Raw genomic sequence first — 20,448 nt, forward strand, 5'->3', positions numbered from 1 at the left:
TGGGTTGGGTTTTTTTTTTTTCCCCTGAAATACTGACGTTTGCAAGAAAGCTGCTCATAAGGAAAATTCTGATTATAACAACTCATTTAGAATAAATCAGTTTGAAATGGTTTATATAACATGGTGGTATGTGCCGTACACGAGCATCCAAGTTTCTGTGTTTTTTTTTCCTTTCAGTGAGATGAGATTAAATGAAACCCCAAATGCAAGTGGTTTTGGGCACTTCTTTTTTTCTTTTTCGCTAAGCAGAGGAAATTCAGCATCTCAGCAATTTTATGGCCAATTGGGTTGGGGAAAAAAAAAGAAGAGACAAGACGAAAATTACAGAGAGCAGAATTACCACCCTCACAGCCTGTCCTGCTCCCACCCCCCATCCAGCTCAGGGGTCCCTTCCACCCCGCTCCACCTGCCTCGCAAGGGCACCTCAGCATCTTGGGTTTCGCTGGGGGCTTTGCAGCCCTTTTCCCCTCCTCCTCATCCCAAAGACATCAACCCCCCAAAGAACCCCATCCCTGGGCAGAACCTGAGCCAGGAGCTTCAGAGAGGGCTCAGACCTCCTGGTGCTCTCCTCTGGCCTCACCACTGGATCATCTTCCCTCTCTAATATCCCGGGCTGCATCCAGAGCCGCAGGACCAGCGCCGTGAGGGAGCGGATTCTTCCCCTCTGCTCTGCTCTCATGAGACCTCACCTGGAGTCCGGTGCTCAGTTCCAGAGTCCCCAGGACAGGAGGACATGGATCTGTTGGAGCAAGTCCAGATGAGGCCACCAAGATGATCTAAGGGCTGGAGTAGCTCCCATAGGCGGAGAGGTTGAAGAGAGTTGGGGTTGTTCAGCCTGGAGAAGAGAAGGCTCTGGGAAGACCCTAGAGCAGCTTCCAGCACTGAAAGGGGCTCCAGGAAAGCTGGGGAGGGGCTCTGGATCAGGGAGGATGAGGGGAAATGGTTTTCAGCTGAAAGAGGGGAGACTGAGATGAGATATTGGGAAGAAATGTGTTGCTGTTCAGGTGGGGAGGCCCTGGCCCAGGGTGCCCAGAGCAGTGGTGGCTGCCCCGTCCCTGGAGGGGTTCCAGGCCAGGTTGGATGGGGCTTGGAGCCCCTGATCCAGTGGGAGGTGTCCCTGCCCATGGCAGAGGGTGGGACTGGATGGGCTTTGAGGTCCCTTCCAGCCCAAACCATTCCATGATTCCTCATCCCCTGGCAGCAGGGATAGCGTACGCAGCTGCCAACACTCCATCTCACAGAGCACCCTCCCTGCCCGAGGCCTGGCAAACTCGTCACAGGTGCCGTGGGCTGCTGACGCCCCCGGGGAAGCAAGGCTGCTCGGCCAGGACTGAATTGTCGGAGCCCGGTTAAGGTTTTCCCTTGAAGAAGAGGCAGAAAGGGCTCAGCGGAGCGTGGAAACAGTGGGTTCGGCTGACGCTGCATCCTCCGGCCTCGGCCCTGCTCTCTGGCAAAGCGCCCGAGCGCCGATTTCAGGGGCTGCAAATTCAATTTTAGAGAATACCTAATATATCAATCAAGTGAGAGAGGGAGGGAGGGGGCATGCGATGTGCCCAGGAGAGAAAACCCAAAGATCATAGAATTATAGAATAGTTTGGGTTGGAAGGGACTTCAAAGCCCATCCAGTCCCACCCCTGCCATGGGCAGGGACACCTCCCACTGGATCAGGGGCTCCAAGGCCCATCCAACCTGGCCTGGAACCCCTCCAGGGATGGGGCAGCCACCACTGCTCTGGGGCACCACACTGCTCTCACAGTGAAGAGCCCAAGCCAGCTCAGATGAGAGGAGAGGAGAGCCCAGGGCAGAGCAAAGACCTCCAAAACCACCTAAATTTGGACAAACCCATTCAACTGGCCAAGGTTGGGGTTTGCTTCACACCTCGAAGCGTGTCCTGACCCCTCAAAGCAGCACAGGGATGCGGAGCCCCTTCAGGACCCAACACCCACTCGCGATTACCAACACCGCCGCTGACCCAGAAAGAAAGCAAAGAGAGCAAAGCAAACCTTTTAATCGTAATTTACTTTATTATTTTGTAAATGTGAATTTTACAAAGCGTTTTACAATTAATGATCACATTGGGTTGGTTTGTTTTTTTCTTTTAAATGGATTTTTCATCATATGAAAACAGCTATGAGCACAGGTCCAACTCGGGGGTCTTAATCTTCTCTCTTGTTTGTTTTTTTTAGTTACTGATATATCGTGTCAGCCATGACTACAAAATAACAGTCTTAACTACACAGAGTAAGAGCACATAAATACTAGTGAATAATGCACGGTAAAAAAAAATAAGAAGCTAGCATCGTTCGTGGCTGAGACAGTTGAGGAACATAATTCAGTGGTACTGTGAGATTTCCTTACAGCACAGAAAGTATTTTTAACAGTCATGAATTACAGTACTACTTAATACCCTATGAAGACGCTTTAAAAACAACCTTGTACTTTAAGTTCTTTTTTTTTTTTCCCCAAACATTCTGTCCAAAGGATTAATGTTCTATTTGAATCAAGTGCCATCCAAATGTTCAAGTCAAAAATATTTATACATTTATATTCAGTTGTTTTTTATTTATTTATTTATTTATTATTATTTCTTTCTTTTTTTTTTTGTCTGCTAAAAATAGTATTGCAAGTTTTGGCTTTTACCTTGACATAAAAATCACAATTTCGTGTGCAAAACGCTTTAACAGTGGAAGAAACTCATTGGAGGAGTTGAGGGGTTTCCAATGTGAGTGCGTTAGACATCAGCCCCCCCCGGGTGAGCGGGGCCGGGGAGTTCCCCGCTCGCTTTCCTCCCACCCGCACGCTCAGGGCTCGCTTGCTGACAGCGCGACCGATTTGGACAGCAGGAACACTTGGGACAGCAGTTGAAGCCCGAGATGGTTGCGGACTGGCAATGTGGCAGTGGGGATTTACTGCCAAGGAGGGGCCAGGGCTCATCCTGGTTTCCCGTTCGCCCTTCTCCACTTGCCATTTCCAGAAAAACAAGCGATCTGAGCAAAAACACATTAGCAAAGGGCTGAGGGGAGGCAGCAGCTCCCGCAAAGCATCACGGCAAGGATGCTCTGCTCCCTCAAACACCGGTGAAGCCATGGGCAATTCCAGTTTTGGGTGGCGGGTTGGGTTTGAACCCTTCGCCCAGCTGGAACCCTTTGTGGCTGAACCCATCAACCAGCTTGAATCCCTTGTGGTTGAACCCTTTTGCCCAGCTTGAACCCTTTGTGGTTGAACCCTTCAACCAGCTCGAGCCCTTTGTGGTTCAATCTTTTTGCCCAGCTCGAACCCTTCATGGACGAACCCTTCAACCAGCTTGAACCCTTCACAGTTGAACCCTTCAACCAGCTTGAAACCTTCATGGCCCGCGCCACCCATGGTTGGGCTCCACACTACCTTGCCCACACCCCACCGGGGAATTTCTAGGGCGAAACCACAGTTAGAAGAATTAAACCATCAAGGTGGCAAAGATGACCCACTCCCCATCTTCCGCCGGTGACAACAGCAACACCAGGACCATCCCTCCTCCTGAGTCCCCTCCGTGGCAGCTCCTGCCTTCACCGGCGTCCCCGCGGCAAAGCCACCGGCTTGTGGGACAGCGTGGGGCTCGCTACAAGCCCTGGCCAAGGCTGGATGCCGAGAGACGCGGGACCACGGTGCGGCGGAAGGTCATGCAGCCCTTCTGCAAAGCAGCGGCCATAGGGATGGTGGTGTTAATTGGCGCTAACGAGGAGGAGAGGGGCTGGCTCTACACTATATGGCAGCTGCAGGTAACTTGTATGCTTACACTCCGTTTTCTTTAAAGGTGCTTGGTATAACTTTAGATATATAATATACACGTAATATTGCTAATAGTCAAGCATAGGAATAAAGGTGCAGACATACCATAAATACTGATGCTTTGATTTTACACTATCAGACCTAGATGAATGCAGTTTCCTATTCACATTATAAAGCAGCCCCAAATTCTATAATTTAAAATAGTGTCGTAAACAAAGAGGAGGAAGGAGTTGGTTATGATCTGATCTTCTTAATCTGTTTTCCTTGGAAAAAAGGATCAAAAAATTCTAAGGCACTCAGGAAAGCCGCATACAATCGATGGACTGCTCTGTTCTCACCTTACATTCAATATTTTAAAGGGATTACTCTTTTTTTTGTTGCTTTTTTTTTTTTTTTTTTTTCGGAAGAATACAATCATTTCCATATAACATTTTCAAACATATCATTAATCCTCCACACACAGGAAACATTAGTGCAAAATGCTTGCCCTCATCTACCAGATAAGGAAAAAAAAACCCAACGCCCTTCACATTTTAGAAGTTTGCCTTCCTAATAATAATAATTAATAAAACAAACCCAAATAAAAAAAAAAAAAAAAAGAAAAGGAAAGGAAAAAAATAAAAGAAAGAAAAAAACCCCCAAAATATACAGGAAGTTGTGCTAGGTATAAAAATATATATTTTTACTGTGCAACTTGACTCTCTTCAGACTCTCTGTCCTAAGCCATTCAAGTACTTCTGCTGCTGCCCACCCGCGCGTCCCACCGGCCGGGGCCGCCTGCTGGGGTGCGGTTTTGGTCCAGAATTAATACCTACAGCCAGCTGCGCCCCCCGGCCCGAGCGGTGCGCCTGCTCCCCGGACCCAGGGAGTGCCAAGGGGAGGAGGAATCATTGAATGGGTTGGGTTGGAAGGGACCTCAAAGCCCATCCAGTCCCACCCCTGCCATGAGCAGGGACACCTCCCGCTGGCTCAGGGGCTCCAAGCCCCATCCAACCTGGCCTGGAACCCCTCCAGGGATGGGGCAGCCACCACTGCTCTGGGCAACCTGGGCCAGGGCCTCCCCACCCTCTGCAAAAGCTTTAAAATACATCTATACAGTGACAGACACACAGAAGGGACGACTTTTGATCTCCGATGCCTGGATCTGCTCCCAACTTGCCTCAAACTCTTGGCAAACCCAGGCTTTTGGGGAACCAATGAGGCATCAGGGGGTTCCTCAGCCAAACCTGACCCAGCTTCACCAACCCAGTCAAGCTGCCCAAAAGCTGGATGCCAGCAGCTGCTCCCAAGGGGATGGGGACACCCCAGGGCCAAGGAACCGAACTGATCCATCTCCTAAGGGGTGGCTGGGGATGAAGTCCATCCCAAGATCAGCTGTCTGGTCCCTCTGCTCAGGTTTGTCCTCCTCCCGCGGTGCTGCCAAGTCGGGGATGCACTGCACCAGCTCTGGGCTTCGGCAAGAGCGTGAGGTCTGTCTGCCGAGGTGGGTAAAGTGCAAATAGAGCCCCCGGCTGTGCTCAATCCCCACTCCCCTAAGCATCGCGTGCCCCTCTGCCAGCTCGGCGTGCTGCCCCCGACCCTGCCAGCACCAGGACAACCAGCCTGGGGCATCGCAGTCTGCCCGAGCCGAGTGCCGAAACCCAAGAGCTGTGCAAGATGTGAGGCAGGAACCACCCCATCACTGATTTTTTTTCACTCAGGGCAAGGAGCAGTGGAACAGGTTAAGCGCCGGACAGCTTTGTTATTAGGATGCAAAAAACTGCTTCAAGTATCAAAGAAAACAAAACAAATGGCCAAAAGTTGGGTTATCCTCTCCCCTTGGGAATACAAAGAAGGAAGAAAACCCTGAGCAAAGCATTGTCTGGGTTTGGGAACCAAAGCAGGGAAGAAAAGAGCACAGCCACAGTAGCCTTCACAAGTGACCTTGCACTCAGAGTCCCAAATTCGTTAAAGAAGAAGCTGCAAATATCATTAAAGCAGGCCGTTCAGTCACAGTAAAAATCATAATGAAAAAAAGAAAAGCAAAAAGCAGTGCCTGGCTTTCCCGACGCTGCCCCCATCCTTCGGAGCCCCTCGGCCTCAGCATTGTTGTGGGTGTCCGGCATCCCCCCAGCCGGCGGGCAGCACCCCAGGGAAGCTGCAGCGAGCGGCGCTGGGCAGCGACTGCACCCAGAGCCCTGTGGGAGCCGGGGCTGCACCAGGGAATACAGCCACGGAGGGGGTTTCTGGGGAAAAGAGGCCGAGCCGACACAAGCAGCGAGCAGGGGCTGAGCTGGTACTGCCCCGCCAGGCTCTACGGCCACCTGTGGGTTCCATCCCAGCACCTGCACCAAGCCAAGGCCACCAGAGCCACCAAAGCCACCGCAGCCTGGGGACAGCGTTCCACAAACCAGCCCATCCGGTAACCCACATTGGGCTTTTCCACCAAAGGGCCTGGATGGAGGATGAGCAAGAGGCCAAACGCCCCCTCTTCCCCAAGACCTCTGCACGGAAGAGCACAAAGCCGATTTCTTTAAAAAAGAAAGCTCTTTTTCTTGCATCCAATACATCCCAAATTCTTAAAAAGCGAGAGCTTGGTTGGTCTGGGGAGGAGAGGGGGCAGCGGGCAAGCCCCACACGCTGGTGGCTCTACCACGTTCTGCCTCTGGTGGAGATGCTGCTGGGAGCCAACGCCAAGAGCTCCCAGCTCCGTGCCCCTCAGAGCGAGCACAATGCCGTTTCCACGCTCAGCCTCCTCTCCCAAGCCCTTTGCAGGTCGCTGAGAGGGGCTCCTCTCCCCAGACTTGGTCCGCCTGCCGCCCCCGTTGCCCCGAGGCGGTGGGGTGCAGCGGGGCGAGGCAGCCTGTTTGCCCAAGAAGGTGCAAGCAAGGCGAAGCAAACGAAAAGGAGTCGCTGGGAGGGACAGAGAGAGAGAGAGAAACCAAACCCCAAAACCAGCTGTATTGGGGAAAAAAAACCCTGACAATAACCCCCTACACCAGCCAGGGTCTCCACCTGCATCCCGCGCAGTCCTCCCGACACGTGCAAGCCTGAACTCCTGCGGAACCATCCCTGCTCCAGGGAAACGGATACAACTCTGAGACAACAGCACCTCCGGCAGCGGCCGGGCACCGCGGCACCCATGGCAAGGGGCTCCCTCCAACACCAGAAGCCTCTGACAATTCCCCCCACCCTGTCCCACTTGGCTTGAGCCCTTCTGCTAGAGACAAACATCACAGCACCTGTATCCTAACACACCTCGCTTTCCTGTTAAGTGACGGTAAAACTTTCTTTCGAGGACAAGGTTAACGATGGCTTTACTTCTGAGCTGAGTAATGGATGGGGTGGTGATGACGGGGGGTGGTGGTGGTTGGGGGGGGGGTGGCTAGCTTTTCTCCTCCCCTTCTTAAAATAAAGAAATAAAAAAAGGAAAAAAATAAAAGAAAAAAGCTACAATCTTATCGACTAACCTCAGGAATATCAAAAAAGGAGCCCAATATTTGTTTTTTAAGTAGGTCGCCACAGACCTAGTCGTTTACAGTATAACGAATGCGATTATTTCCTTCATAAATTTTAAATACAAGCAGAATAAAAATCACATTTTTTTCAGGCAACAGTAGCAGTTCAGTAGGTAAGTGGCTTGATCACATTTTTTTGTTTTGTATTAGTAATGCATGCAAGCAGCTTTAGTAATACAGATCCCTTATAGGTCACGAAACGTTTGCTCTCTTTATAAAGTCCCTCCGTAAGTACCATCTTGTCTTCTCACGGGAGTTTCGGGCCGGCTGGAGGAGCCTGAACCTTGTTCAAAAGGTTGCGGAGTGCTTTGGGTATCCGATGCCATAGCATCTGTGGCAGCTGCCTCCTGTATCACAGAGCCAGCCCCTTCGGCATCCTCGCTCTGTTCGAAGGATTGGTTGGATCCATTGCTTAACTCTACATTCACTGTGTTAGTTCTCAAGGCTACTATAGTTCCCGAATCGCTCCTCCTTTCTGCATAGATTCGCTGCTCAAAGACCTGAGCAGTGTTGGGCTGGAATTCTGGATCCAGAGGGACACTGTTTGTGGTGGAGCCCATGACCGTGCGGTACATCTCCATCCCTTCCGGCAGCATGGATTTAATCTTCGGCAGCCAGCGTTTGCGGACCCGGCGGGCGTTGGTGCACATATCGGCTGCTATAACATTCATCTCGCTTTCCTTAAAGCTCGGAGCAAAATTCTGACAATACACTGCAAAGACAGGGATACAGAGAGCTGAGGATTCGGAGAAAGCAATGGAAAGGCGGCTGCATGATCACAGCCGCTGCCCCATCCTAAAGACCTGCTGCAACGCTTAGCACGGGGAGATGCCACGGAGCGGAGGTTCACCCATGGGCCAAAGCACTCGCATGGACAGACTTACAGACAAGGACTCCTCAGCTTGAGGTGGGCACAACCAAGAAGAGATAAAACCAGAAGGCATGAAAACCCCATGTGGCACAGGGAAGGGGGCTGGAGAAGAACCACTTGCTCCACCAGAACCCATCAAGCCCCAGAGGTACCAGGGTTCTGCCTGCAGGACTCAGCCGCCCGCTGGAGCGCAGCACCCGTGGCCACAGCACGCTGGGAGGGCCAAAACCAGAGATGGGCACAGGGAAGGTCAACACAATCTCCTCAACAGTAGATCCATTAACAGCTCTTAAAGCCACAGGCACAGCTGCGAGGGTGGGAAATGCCAGAGCTGCCCTTGAGCAAGCGGTGGAGCCTGAAGGACTGTCCTCTGCCCGTCCATACCTCGTACCGGCCACCACGGGGCCAAGCAGTGCTCTGTGAGCCACTGGCCCAGCCAGCATGGCTGCTCCCGTGTCCTCCCGGGAGCACATCGACAGGCACGTATCCTGCAGAAGCTCAGCAACACCTTAGCTGCAAGCCGGCTCCTCCAAGGGGGCCAAGCACCTGATGTTATGGAGCAACATCATCCCACCGCCACGGTGAGTCATTACCAACCACAGCTTGTGCACAGGGTAAAATTCAGTCAGTACACGGTCATCTTATGCCCTGACACATGACAGTGAGTCGTAAGAACTGTCACTGAACAGCGATGCCTTTCCAACCTCTGAAGCTCTTTGCAAGCCCTTAGGAAGGACCAAGGCTGGAAGGTCCAGACTTGAGGCTCTCCAGGGTGAAGCTGCTCACAGGGAGGCTGTCCCACGAGAGCACCACGCAGAAGCTATGGGCAAGCACCAACAGCACAGTTCAGGGATTTTGTCTTTATGTATTGAACACCTGCCATCTCATCCCTTTTCTCCCTGTGCTGTAGATCTCAGAGGGTGGCTGGAAAGACCCTGCAGCTCAGCAACAATTGGAGAGAGGGAAGATTTATCTTCCAAATCTTCAAAATAAAAAATAAATTTTTAAGAGTTGCTATAAGTTTCATTTTCCAGCACAATAATATTTACATAAAGATCTACTACCTAAAGTCCAGCAAGGGTGAGAGCACACATTGCTTTCCACTGCGTATCAAGCCCACAGTAAACGGGCTTTGCTGCACTAACCCACCAGGGCTTCTGGTACCACTCAGACCCTCACTCACCAGCAGGCACCTTCTGTCCCACAGAGCACTCCTTGGGTGACTGCAAGAGCCAAATATTGAACTATTTCTTTCTGGTGCCCCCCATAAATAATTAAACAACCATGATGGAAGTAACAAAACTTTCCTTTTCTTGTATAAGCCTCAGGCTCTGGGCACAAATACGCACAGTGAAGCAGGCAGCCCTGCACATCCCAGCCCAGGGTAAAGTCAGGGCCCCGTAATCCTGCAAACACAGGGATCTTACCTGCAGGAGAACCGAAAAGGTGTTAACCACCCGAGCCTTTGTACCCCCAGCTCTGAAACAGAGCTGCGCAGTTCTACAGACCGACCGACTCACTGAGCCACACAGCACAGTGCCGAGCTGTGTGTGGAGTTCACACGTTAAAAACAAAATCTCCTGCTGCTTTATGCGATCTTTTTAAAAGCAATTGCTTGCAGCAGGACTTGATTTTACATATTTTTCTTAATAAAATGAATTTTACAATATATACTCAAGGAAATGGACTGTAAAGCTAACCAAAAGGCTGCCAAGCGAGATGGAGAGGAGCTCATCCCCTGCTACCAAGGCTGAAACAGCCAGGGGTTTCCCTGATTCATAGAATCATGAAATGGTTTGGGTTGGAAGGGACATTAAGGGCCATCCAGTTCCAGCCCCACTGCAAAGACACCTTCCATTGGATTCATGGGGGAATTTGGTGCTGAAGACCAGCAGCCCAGCGCACCGCAAAGCACGGCTGCTCTCAGGCTCCACCACAGCTTGGGCACTGTGGGGCCAGCAGCATCGCCTAGAGATGCGTGGAGAACGTCACTGGGAGATGGACTGGAGCTGTAGGCTCTGCTCCTGGAAAGCAGGGGATCTCACAGAGTCCTGCACTCTGATGAATCCGAATGGGAGCTGGACCCAAGGGGCATTAAAGCCAGCACACAGACACAGCCTGTTTCAGCAGTCTGAAGCTCTGAATGTTGCCAAAACCACAATTTTGATTTCCTTCTTAGTGCACCTATCAGTAAAATAATTAACTGTGAAATTAGTGCTTTAAAATATAGCAAAACAGTCAAGAGGCAATAATGTTTTATATTAAGACACTGCCAAAAAAAAAAAAATCATTTCAGCCCACCCTAAAATGATGCAAAATAAAAATAAATTAATTTTCCTATAATCTAACTGCAACTCATATAGCTCCCATACTACGCAACAGAGGCAGCCTTTCCTGCTTAGCTTTTGGCTTTGCTTTCCGCATGCTGTTCCAACAGAGCAGCAATAAATCTCTCTCCTTACATTTCACTGCATTAAGAACCCTGCTGTCCAGGGGCTTCCTGCTGGGATCGCTCGTGGAGGACCGGATTCCAGTTCCGCAGCTGTTGGCAAGCGTGTTCCTGCAAGAAAGGGAAAGGAAGCTCCTTACACCAGGGACGCCAGGGGACAGGCACTGCCTTGTCCTCTTCCCTTTAGGTTCTTATGGAAGGATCACCACCTTTCACGATGTTAAGGTAAGGATCTGGGAAACCTCGTGCTCAGCTTCAAGCATCATTAAGAAAAAGCACCGAGGATGAAGCCCTCACGATGCTGTTCACACGGTTAAAACACCCGGAGATAAACTCAGTCCTTTGGGAGAGCACAAAGAGCGAGAGGACGTACCGATCGAAGAAGGTGGCCAGCAGACGTCTCAGAAGGACCTTATGTTTGACACCGGCACATAAGTGGCAATTCATCAGCTGCCCCCGGGTGATGTAAACACCTGAGCCTGGAAGGGTTGGAGAGGGAGAATCCAGAATTAAATCCCTGTCTTGCTGACAGCACCGCCTCCGAGCCCGGAACAAACTGCTCCTCCAGCACAGGTCGGTCCTGATGCTGGTGTAACGCTGCTGGGGGAGTGTTCTTCACATGCTGCTATGAAACCCCAACAAAGCTATTCTGCCCAGCAGGGACTGTTATTGCAGTCTCTTGGCAAGTCCCAGGTAATAGTAATTCCTAATTTTATCTCTATAGAAAGGAAGTCTATGGAAATTGAATGAAAGGACTCTTTTCGTCTTGCAAACACACACAGTGCAAGGCTTTATATTATCATTTTACATGTGCAGATTAGATTATTTATTATTTCTGAGCGAAGAAAACCTCGATCCATTTGGCCTTTTCTCAAGTGAAAGATCGCAGAACATATAGCAAGAAAGAAAATAGCCTGTCTAGCCCCGAAAAGGTACTCTGTTACACTACAGATCTAAACGTTCCCCCAAGCCCCAGCCCATCGCCTCTTGATACTCCTGGTGAGCAGAGAATTTTCCTTCTAACGCACAGGAAATGTTGGCTTTGAAATATACTGCATTTAAGGATATTCTCTGGAACAAAAAGGAGCCCCTGCCAGAGCAGCTTTACACATACAGGGGTCTGGCAGTGCTTTACAGCAGGTTTCTTATCAAACCATTTTACTCTGCACACAGCTCACACAGCCCAAACCGCTCCTGCCTCAGCATCAGCGACAGGAGGAGGTTTCCTATTTTTCAAGCACACCGTTACATGAGAGGGGTTTGGTATTTGCTTTTAATTAAGATTAAATAATGGGTCATATCTGGATTCAGAATATGCTCTGTTCTCAAGATATAAAAACATCTATTGGAGAAATAGAATTACCTCCTGGATTTCCAGGAAAGCCTATAGATAATTGTCGCTGATCTTCTGGATGAAGACAGAGCTGCAGAGCAGCTCTTGCTGGTGGGCTGCACCGGGGCAGGGGCGCCGCAGCTCCCCGAGCCTCACCCTCTCCCAGGGGACGGCAGCTCCCTACACCTTCCCTGCCGCCGGTCCTGCCCCAGAAATGGCAAGCGTCCCTCCAGATCTCCGAACATCCTGCTTCCCACCAGCTACCTTCCACGCATTCTCTTCCGACACACAGTATCTGTCTGTCAGATGTGCTCCGATGACTTATGGTCTCAAGTAAGTTGGAGATTGAGAAAAATTTCTTTACTGAAAAAAGTGGTGAAGCCCTGGCAGAGGCTGCCCAGGGCAGTGGGGGGGTCTCCATGCCTGGAGGGGTTCAAAAAGTGTGTGGATGTGGTGCTCCAAGGACACATTTTAGTCTGATGCGGCTGGGCTGACAGCTGGATGTCATAATCTTAGAGGTCTTTCCCACCTTAATGATTCTATGATTCTAAGGCTTGCGGAAGACCCTCTCGGGAGGAGCTGCTGGAGTTTGCAGAACCAATCACGGCATGAAAAATCAGAGACAAAAGGAAAACACTCTGAATGGAGAACTGAGGAAAACCCTCACTGCAGGACCCTCCTGCGTGCACCGGGGTCAAACCCCCTCCTGGTCTCATCAGGTTTGAGACAGGAATTAGCTTTCTTCAGCAGCGCTATTTTAAGAGGTAAGCCATCAGAGGGAACGCCAGACACTACGGAGGGTTACTTCATTTTAATAAATAAAAACCAGCCGAGGCAGCTGCTATCAGTTCAAGATATTAATCTACTTTTTTTTCTTTTCCAGATTGAAAAATGTAAATCAAGCTGAGCTGCCTTGAGCCAATTTGCAGCTCTCACTGTGAAAATAACCTGCACCACTCGATGGTTTTAAGAAGTCTCACATAAAATGTAAATGGATACAAAATGAATATTCCAGATACCAAATAAATACTTGTGTTTGTACGCTGTGCTACAGCGTGTGTGTTTTACTCCTGCCTTCCATCAAAGACCCATCCTCCATCTGATGGAAACCTTTGGGCATCCCCTGAAATCCAGGTTCCTTCTACAGACGGAAACGAAATCACACTACTCACCAAGAGATAAATGAGCAGAAAGAAAGGACAACTGATTTGGATTGATTGTGCTGCCACGTGTCCTTTTTGTACCAAGGGCTGCACAGGTATTAATTAAACCTCCTGGCCTGGGCAGCAGGTACGTGCCGTGGCGCAGAGATTGCTTCATCTAAACAGAGCTGCCTCCAAGGGAAAACACTCCACAATTGCACAGGCTGTACGCTGAGAGGACTATGGCAGCAAAGTGAAGCTGGAGGGGACTTATAAAACCAGAATATAATGATTTAAACCGGGATTTGATCTGCAAACCACAGTCAAGCATCCAGCGCTGGGGTACCCGGGCTGCAGGCCAGCGTGGCCACTGTGCTGGATTTCACTCCTTATCCAGCTCTACACCACCACCATCATAAAAAAACTAGACAGCACCATCTTCTACCTCAAGTTGGCCATAAATCCTGTGTAGAGAAGCAGTGAGTTCTCCCCATATTGTAAATTCTCCACAAAGTAAAAATAAAGATAGAAGAAATGACCCAAACCAATTCCTTCTCTTCCTTCCTACTGCAGTGGTCCCCAGTTCAGTAACACCCCCCCATTTTCAAAAAGCTTTTACAGGATTTTTCCAAGCTTGTTCACTGAATTTCATCCCCTTTGCTTTGCAAATCTTATAACGTGATGGGGTGTTTTTTTTTGGTTTGGTTTTTTTCCCAGTTTGGTTTTTTTCCCGATCCGTGCATCTAAATCAAAACACAATTGCAATGCAACCCACACCAAGCAGGGAGAACACAAGCTGAAGAATTTAATTAAAATGCTAAATGAATTCAATGGAATAAATCCTGTTAATGACACATTTTTCTATCAGCAAATTAACAAACTTAGAACTTTTTAAAAGATGAGTGGTGATGAATAATCCAGAAAGACATTGCAAAGGCACACAAGATGCATGACTCCCAGCAACAGTGCGGGCAAGACAAAGAACACGTTGCAAGAATGAAAACTCGGCGATCCCCAGAAATTCTCAAGCAAAGAAAAGTGACCCCCTCCTTACCTGCAACGAGCTCAAGTTTTTCTCCAGGATCTCCCTCCGAGTAGAGTTTTGGGTGGCAACGGTATCCGATTTGACTGATAAGACTGGCTGGGAGAGCAACTAGATCCCGTCGTATGAGGACACAGGAGCGGTTCTCCAGCGGGATCTGCTCTGGCTTCTCTTGAGCGACTTAAAAATTAAAAGGGAAACCCATTAAACCAGTTTACTCTGCAGGAACAACATTAACAGAAGATCATATTTTTAATTTTGCAGGTGGCTCTTGGAAATATTCCTCCCTCCAGGAATACAACCCTTTGCCAGGGCTACCGGCTGCAGGGCAGATGCCACCTGAAAGCGTGACAAGATCCTCTGATCTCCCCCATAACTCACCACAGCAGTCTCATACGTGTGTTCTGGTTCTGCCAGAGGGTTTCTTAGAATCTAATTATGCTTTAACTTTTCTTAAGTTAATCATTTATGAAAATGGGCAACTCCGTGCAGCTGGCATCGTTCGGCACGTGCAGCATACTGAGCTAGCTTCCCTGTGACACTCCCAGAAGAACGGCAGGCTACTTCACCTGGGCTTTCTAAAACAAGCAATAAATTGCCTGAGCTTGATAAATACCTGCATCAGTACCATAACTCCTTCTCTTGATGTTTTTTTCCTGCTGAAGTTACAAACCCGACTCTGTACAGAGCTGAGAAGGGGCACCATAGGCTCCCCCAAGGACAGCACCAGCCAGCCACCTCCTGCAAGCTCCAACTCACTCTCTGAAGCACCTTCTCTTATTCTGCCTTTTGCAAGTTAACATTTCCTCTCAATAACAAGAGAGACCTCAACCAACAAGCCATAAATTGTTACCGAGTTGTGGATTCAACCCCAAATTACTGGGTTTTGCCCAGGGTACCATCCTTGGAGCCCATCACTGCCCATGAGCAAACTGGAAGCACCCAGCTGTCCTACCAGCACCATGCAAGTCTGGGTCTTGTGGGCATGCAGAGGATTTGCTTTCTAATGAATATTCACAGCACAAGTCCACAGGCTTGCTTAAATCTACAGTTTTTGACAGCAAAAGAGGGCTGACACGGGATGTGGTGGGAGCCGTTACAGTTCCGAATTGCAGCCCAGCTCTACAATGATCCATCTTTTTCTTTCCAAAACTGTTTGATAATGCGGCAAGGGCCAGGCGTAAACCCAACCCCAGCTCTGTGCTTCAATATCTGTGAACACAGAGAGAAGTAAAACACTCAGCAATTAGTGTTTCTGAACTCAAAATGTCTCCTACTTGTGAGGTGTCTTTCCCTGCAATTATTCCGGTGTTCTGGAGGCCACTTTTCCTCTCTCCAGATAAAATAACAAGTTTTGTAGACTTGTTGCTGCAGTAACCAAAGGGCGATGGTTCCGTACAATGGGAGCAGTGTTCTAACTAGGACATGCCCCACGACGCCGTGCTGTGCCGTGGCATCCTATCACAGGCACAGGGCTGGAAGCATCCCACCCTCATTGCTCTCTCCTTCCCCAAAAAGTCTGAATACGAGGAGGACACCCCTTGCTCCTGGACCCACACCGTGGCAGCGCAGCATTCCCTTCAGCCATTAAGCACCAAACAGCAGCAGAACAACTCCCATGATGTTTTTAAGCCAACTTCTCTTGCCGTCACAGCCCGATTCTCTATGCAAAGCGGCAGGGCTTTGTCGTGCTGATGTGCAGTCCCACTGACACACAGAATTCTCACCAACCACAACACTTCCTTGTTTAATAGTGCTCCCAAGTATCCCGGTACTCTCTCCTTGGAGACGGAAGTCATCTTCTGCTCACACAGAGCAAGTCTCAAAGACCTGTAACATTTGCACTGCTTTCTAACACTGATAAGCAGAGTAGATCCGATGAAATACCAGTATTTTTTCCAGCTTAAATAAATCAAAAGCAGATGGGCACAGGGTATGGGGGAATCAACACCCGGAGAGGGCCACTCTGCTGTCCTTCAAGGCTTTTTGGCTCTGGCAAGGCAGGTGCACCAAGGTGGGCTACAGCTCAAATACAAATCTCCCACGGAGAGGAAGCAGCAGGCAGGGACACCACCACCAGCTCCCACAGAGTCCTCTGTGCGTTGCACACAGGCTGAACTAAAAGGTAAAATTATATAGAGGCCACATATGAGCTATCGTTCTGCTGATAAATCCCAGAAACCAGACTGGGGCGCTCTAGTCTACCCTACTCTACTTTATTCTACATCAAGACAGATGCGTGATGCTTTCAGGGGTAAAAGAGAACTTGGCAAGAGCTTTTTGTGCTAAATGCACATCCCTGAGCCGTCAGGCAGCAGGACAGATGAGGACAAGGCCATGTCCGCACATGGGGCTCCTGCTAATTGCAGGCAGCTCGTCAAGGCTAGCGCTCTGCCGTGCCGAGCTCTCCATGGAGCCACAGCTTCAGCTGTCTGGCAGGGGCAGAAAAACCATCACAATCCCCCACAACGCTCCGCCCAGGTTGTGTAAAACTGCATTTCTAATATCGAATTTCTACTTTTAATTAATGACTCAGGTCCAAAGCACCCACGATAATCACCACCACCTAAAACCCAGCAGATGTTAAGCTGGGCAGACTGAGATGGATTCTCAGAAAGCTTCTCAAGAGCTCTCCAGTTATTTTTTAAGCACTATAAAGGCTGCGGGTCTCCAGGGAAAGCAGTTGCAATCAATACCTCAAATGAGACAGAGTTCAGAACAGGAGAGGCAGGAGGTCCTGGCAGCGTATGACCCAATACTGCTGTAATGGGAACACAGAAGAACTCAGCCTGGAATGTCCATCAGCAACGCCGTCCTTCTCCCTGCTTCTTCACCATGACTGCTGTCACTAGAGAAATGAAACACCTACAAAACCCAACCAGCAAACAGCTACAGCAGGCAAGGACAAACCTACCTGCTCTGTCACTTTCCATAGGCAAAAAAAAATCCCAGGTTTTGGGCCAAAGAGATCCAAAGGTAGCAATAATGAGGCAGGCAAGAGAAAGATCAGCACAAGCACTGTGTTCATGCTGTCTTCCTGGAGAAAAGCTGAAGGATTTGGTGTCAAACTTGTTTTCTTAAAGAAAAGCAGCTTTTCAGGTAGACAGCGCTGCCATGCTGGTTGGAGACAGTCCTGCCTTGAAGGAATTCTTTGCTTTTGAAGGCATTTCACTTCCTACACATGGAGCCATCGAGAAGTTTACATTCCTTCCTGTGAAATCAAATACTTCATAAACCAAACTAAAATCTGGGCTAAAAAGACCAAGCGTAACTCAATCTACTCTTCTATTTTGGTTACATCTGTCCTTCTGGCTCGCTGTCTATAAATCTCTTATTAAACACGGGCATGAATCATTTTTTGGACTTTCCATTAGCACAAATTCAATGATACTAAACAAAAATGACCAAAGATTTCAGCTTTTCAGTACCACCTCAATTCAGCAGATAGCAATCAGTTATGTAAAGAAGCAGGATACAAGAGACACTTTGGTCCCATGTTTTCAAAGAAAGCGAGTCTGTTTGGCCTTTATGCTCCGAAGAACAGGATAGTATTCGCCTCTAATTAATTTGTATCTTCAGAGGGCAGTGGCTCCTTCCCTTTGAATGAAAGGGCAAACAATGTGAAGTATTGTTTAATACAGTTTTGTTCCCGACCAAAAAAGCAGCCTACCAGCTAGCGGAGAGGGGCAGGAAATCATTACAGAGGCAGCGATGAGAGCTGCCAGCCAAACACTGGTATATTTTATTTATTCAGATATGTGTTTTCATCTCAAACTCATATGGATGCTGCAGCTGGCAACAAGGGGTCCCAAATGGGAAATACCTCAGGCCTAGACTGGATATAAGGGAGAATTTTTTTTTACAATGAGGGTGATGAAACACTAGCCCAGGTTGCCCAAGGTGGTGTCGGAGGCCCCATTTCTGGAAACTTTCAAGGCCAGGTTGGATGGGGCTCTGCACAACCTGATCTGGTTAAAGATGTCCCTGCTCCTGCAAGGGGTTGGACTGCATGTCCCTTCCAGCCCAAAGCATTCTATGACTCTTCCAGCAGCTTCAAACCAACTCAATGGTCCACGCTTGGAGGAAAGCTGTAGTCACAGGAATTGCTATTGCTTCATAGCTCCAGGCTTTGAGTAACGCTAGGGGCACATATCCTCCTTTGTCCCTAAAATGTACCATCTGTCTCGGAGGTCTGTTACACCACCTTTGTGCTAAGCCCATGGTGGTTTTGGTGATGCCAGGATGGCTGCACGTCCCACCCAAGACGCCTGGGACCTGAGATGCTGAGCCCTCACAGCTCCCATTGACTTTCATTGGTGATGGGTGACAAGTGCCCAGCGTCCAGCAGCACTGCGAATCGCTGCCCACACACCTCACACATCAGCATTCACTTATTTCCTTAGCTTCTGACAACCCAAACACCAGGGCTTTAAAACGATTTGTGAACCACCAGTTCCCTCCAGTCTGGGTTCTCCTCTTGACCTATTTACTGGATATAAACTTCAACGTACTCCCATGGGTAAGAACAACTATTTCTGTTTTAGGGATGGGATTTTGAGATATAGAAAGACCAGAGTGAGGGACCTTCCCCCAGAAGTTAATGCTTACAGAGCCTCAGCACGAAACCACAAGTCACAAACCCTAGTCCACCGCAATGACTACAAAACCATCTCCACTTGCTCCACCACCCGTCGCTATATATGCAAACACACGGATAATTCTCCCCCGTTCTCTGCACGATGAAGTTTCTTTTAAAATAGCAGTATTTTATAAACATTTTTTTATCCCATTAGCCTATTTTCCACTGGCAGCAAGACGACCCCAAAAATAGCATCCCTGCTGCAGCCCTGGCATCACCAGCGTCTGCCTGCGTAAGTAAACCTGCACCACAGAGGACACACGCATGCAGATATATGATAGAGTCCCAACCGGCACAGTTTATGTTTTACAAATAGTACATTTATAACAACGAACTGGAACATAGAGATTTGATTTGTGACCTATTTATACAGGGAGGTAATCTGGAATTAGTATAGGAAAAATATTACTCGTTTATAAATACCCCTATCTTGCCTTCGCTTCACATCTCAGCCAGGAGTGAAACATCTGCCAGCCTAAAATTAAACATCTGTGTTTTACGGTGAGGAAACTGGGACTGGAAGTTTAATGCCAAAAAAGGCCAGAGGCTGCGCGCCCTGGCGTGGGGCTCTGCCTCCCTCCAGCCGCTCAGCACCACCGGCCCCTGCACCGGGACGGCGATGTTGGTGCTAGTCGGCTCCTGTCGGCACACGGCCGCGCTTCCAGGAGTGGGGCTGTTGGAAACCCTCATCAAAAAGCCAAAGGAGAAATGCTCTGGTGAACAAAAGGGGCATCCTCTCCCGACCACTTGATTTCCTAATGAAACGCTACCTCTCTGCCTGCCTGCGCTCCTCCAGGCGCGGCGCAGCGTCAGCCCGGCCACCGCACGGCTCTGGTCCTCGCAGGATCAGATCACCGCAGTCAGAACCAGGCACTTTATTGCGGCTGCAATCATCTGCCGTCGCCAGCCGCGATTTACATCATTGCTGCCTGTCATTCCCAGGCTCGGGTTGGGATGCTGCGCCGGAGCCGCTCATTATGGATTCTGGGTTGTTTCTTGCCCTCTTTCCTTACTGTCAGGAATCAGAGGCCAGGAGAGAAAACTATTCTCTCAGCTAATTACCACAACTATTCTATAATGGCTATTTTAGATGAATTTTTAATGAAGTGTGCTCTTGTCAGTTCAGGATTTCATAACTTTCAAGTCCAGCCTTTACGTTCCAGCCATTTGCTGCATCAAGGTTTCTGCTCTCCCCTGCAGTCGGGCACAGCAGGAGCTGGGGAGGAGGACGGGCCCGCGCGAAACTTCCCTTGCGCCTGTCAAAATTAAATTAACTGCATCTGCTGAGCAGCATGCTGACTGACAAGAACGCGGTTCAGTGCAGAGAAACGCCGAGCATCTGCAAGTCCTGCTAAACCCACTTCAGCTCAGGCCCACGATGCTGTAATTAATGAGGATAAAAATACTTTGCTTTTGTTTAATGTTTTCTGGAGTTGTGCATTCCTCAAATCAGATGCGAGGAACCTCATTAAGTTTCACTTATGTCCTCAAGGCCCACATGTTCTCCCAACCAGCCCTAGTTACAGCAGAAGGAGCCATTTTACCGCGATGCTCTCAGCCTGCCTGGGCGGTGTAGGGACAGTGGCGGTGACACTGTGACCATCAAAAATGGCCAGAGGCCGGTGGGAGCCGATACACCTTTTCCTAAACCCTTCTGCAAGCCTCTGCCCCGTCTCCTGACACCAAAACCTCATCCTCCCATCAGCC

At 49.3% G+C, this 20,448-nt stretch overlaps 1 protein-coding gene across 9 annotated transcripts in view; it reads right to left on the reverse strand.

Moving 5' to 3' along the window:
* Nucleotides 1–2,027: 2,027 nt before the first annotated feature.
* The window catches only part of NACC2 (NACC family member 2), a 64,496-nt gene continuing 46,075 nt past the window's right edge, over nucleotides 2,028–20,448 (reverse strand). For all 9 annotated transcript variants that reach the window (XM_054084046.1, XM_054084045.1, XM_054084037.1 and 6 more), the window contains 4 exons: nucleotides 14,115–14,282; nucleotides 10,959–11,064; nucleotides 10,599–10,696; nucleotides 2,028–7,977 (listed from right to left, as the gene is read on the reverse strand). In XM_054084046.1, coding sequence (XP_053940021.1) covers nucleotides 7,478–7,977; nucleotides 10,599–10,696; nucleotides 10,959–11,064; nucleotides 14,115–14,282 — 872 coding nt within the window. In that variant the 3' untranslated portion in view covers nucleotides 2,028–7,477. The remainder of the gene's footprint in view (nucleotides 7,978–10,598; nucleotides 10,697–10,958; nucleotides 11,065–14,114; nucleotides 14,283–20,448) is intronic.

The sequence above is a fragment of the Cuculus canorus genome, chromosome 19 (genome assembly GCF_017976375.1).
Source record: "Cuculus canorus isolate bCucCan1 chromosome 19, bCucCan1.pri, whole genome shotgun sequence".
NCBI classification, from domain to species: domain Eukaryota; kingdom Metazoa; phylum Chordata; class Aves; order Cuculiformes; family Cuculidae; genus Cuculus; species Cuculus canorus.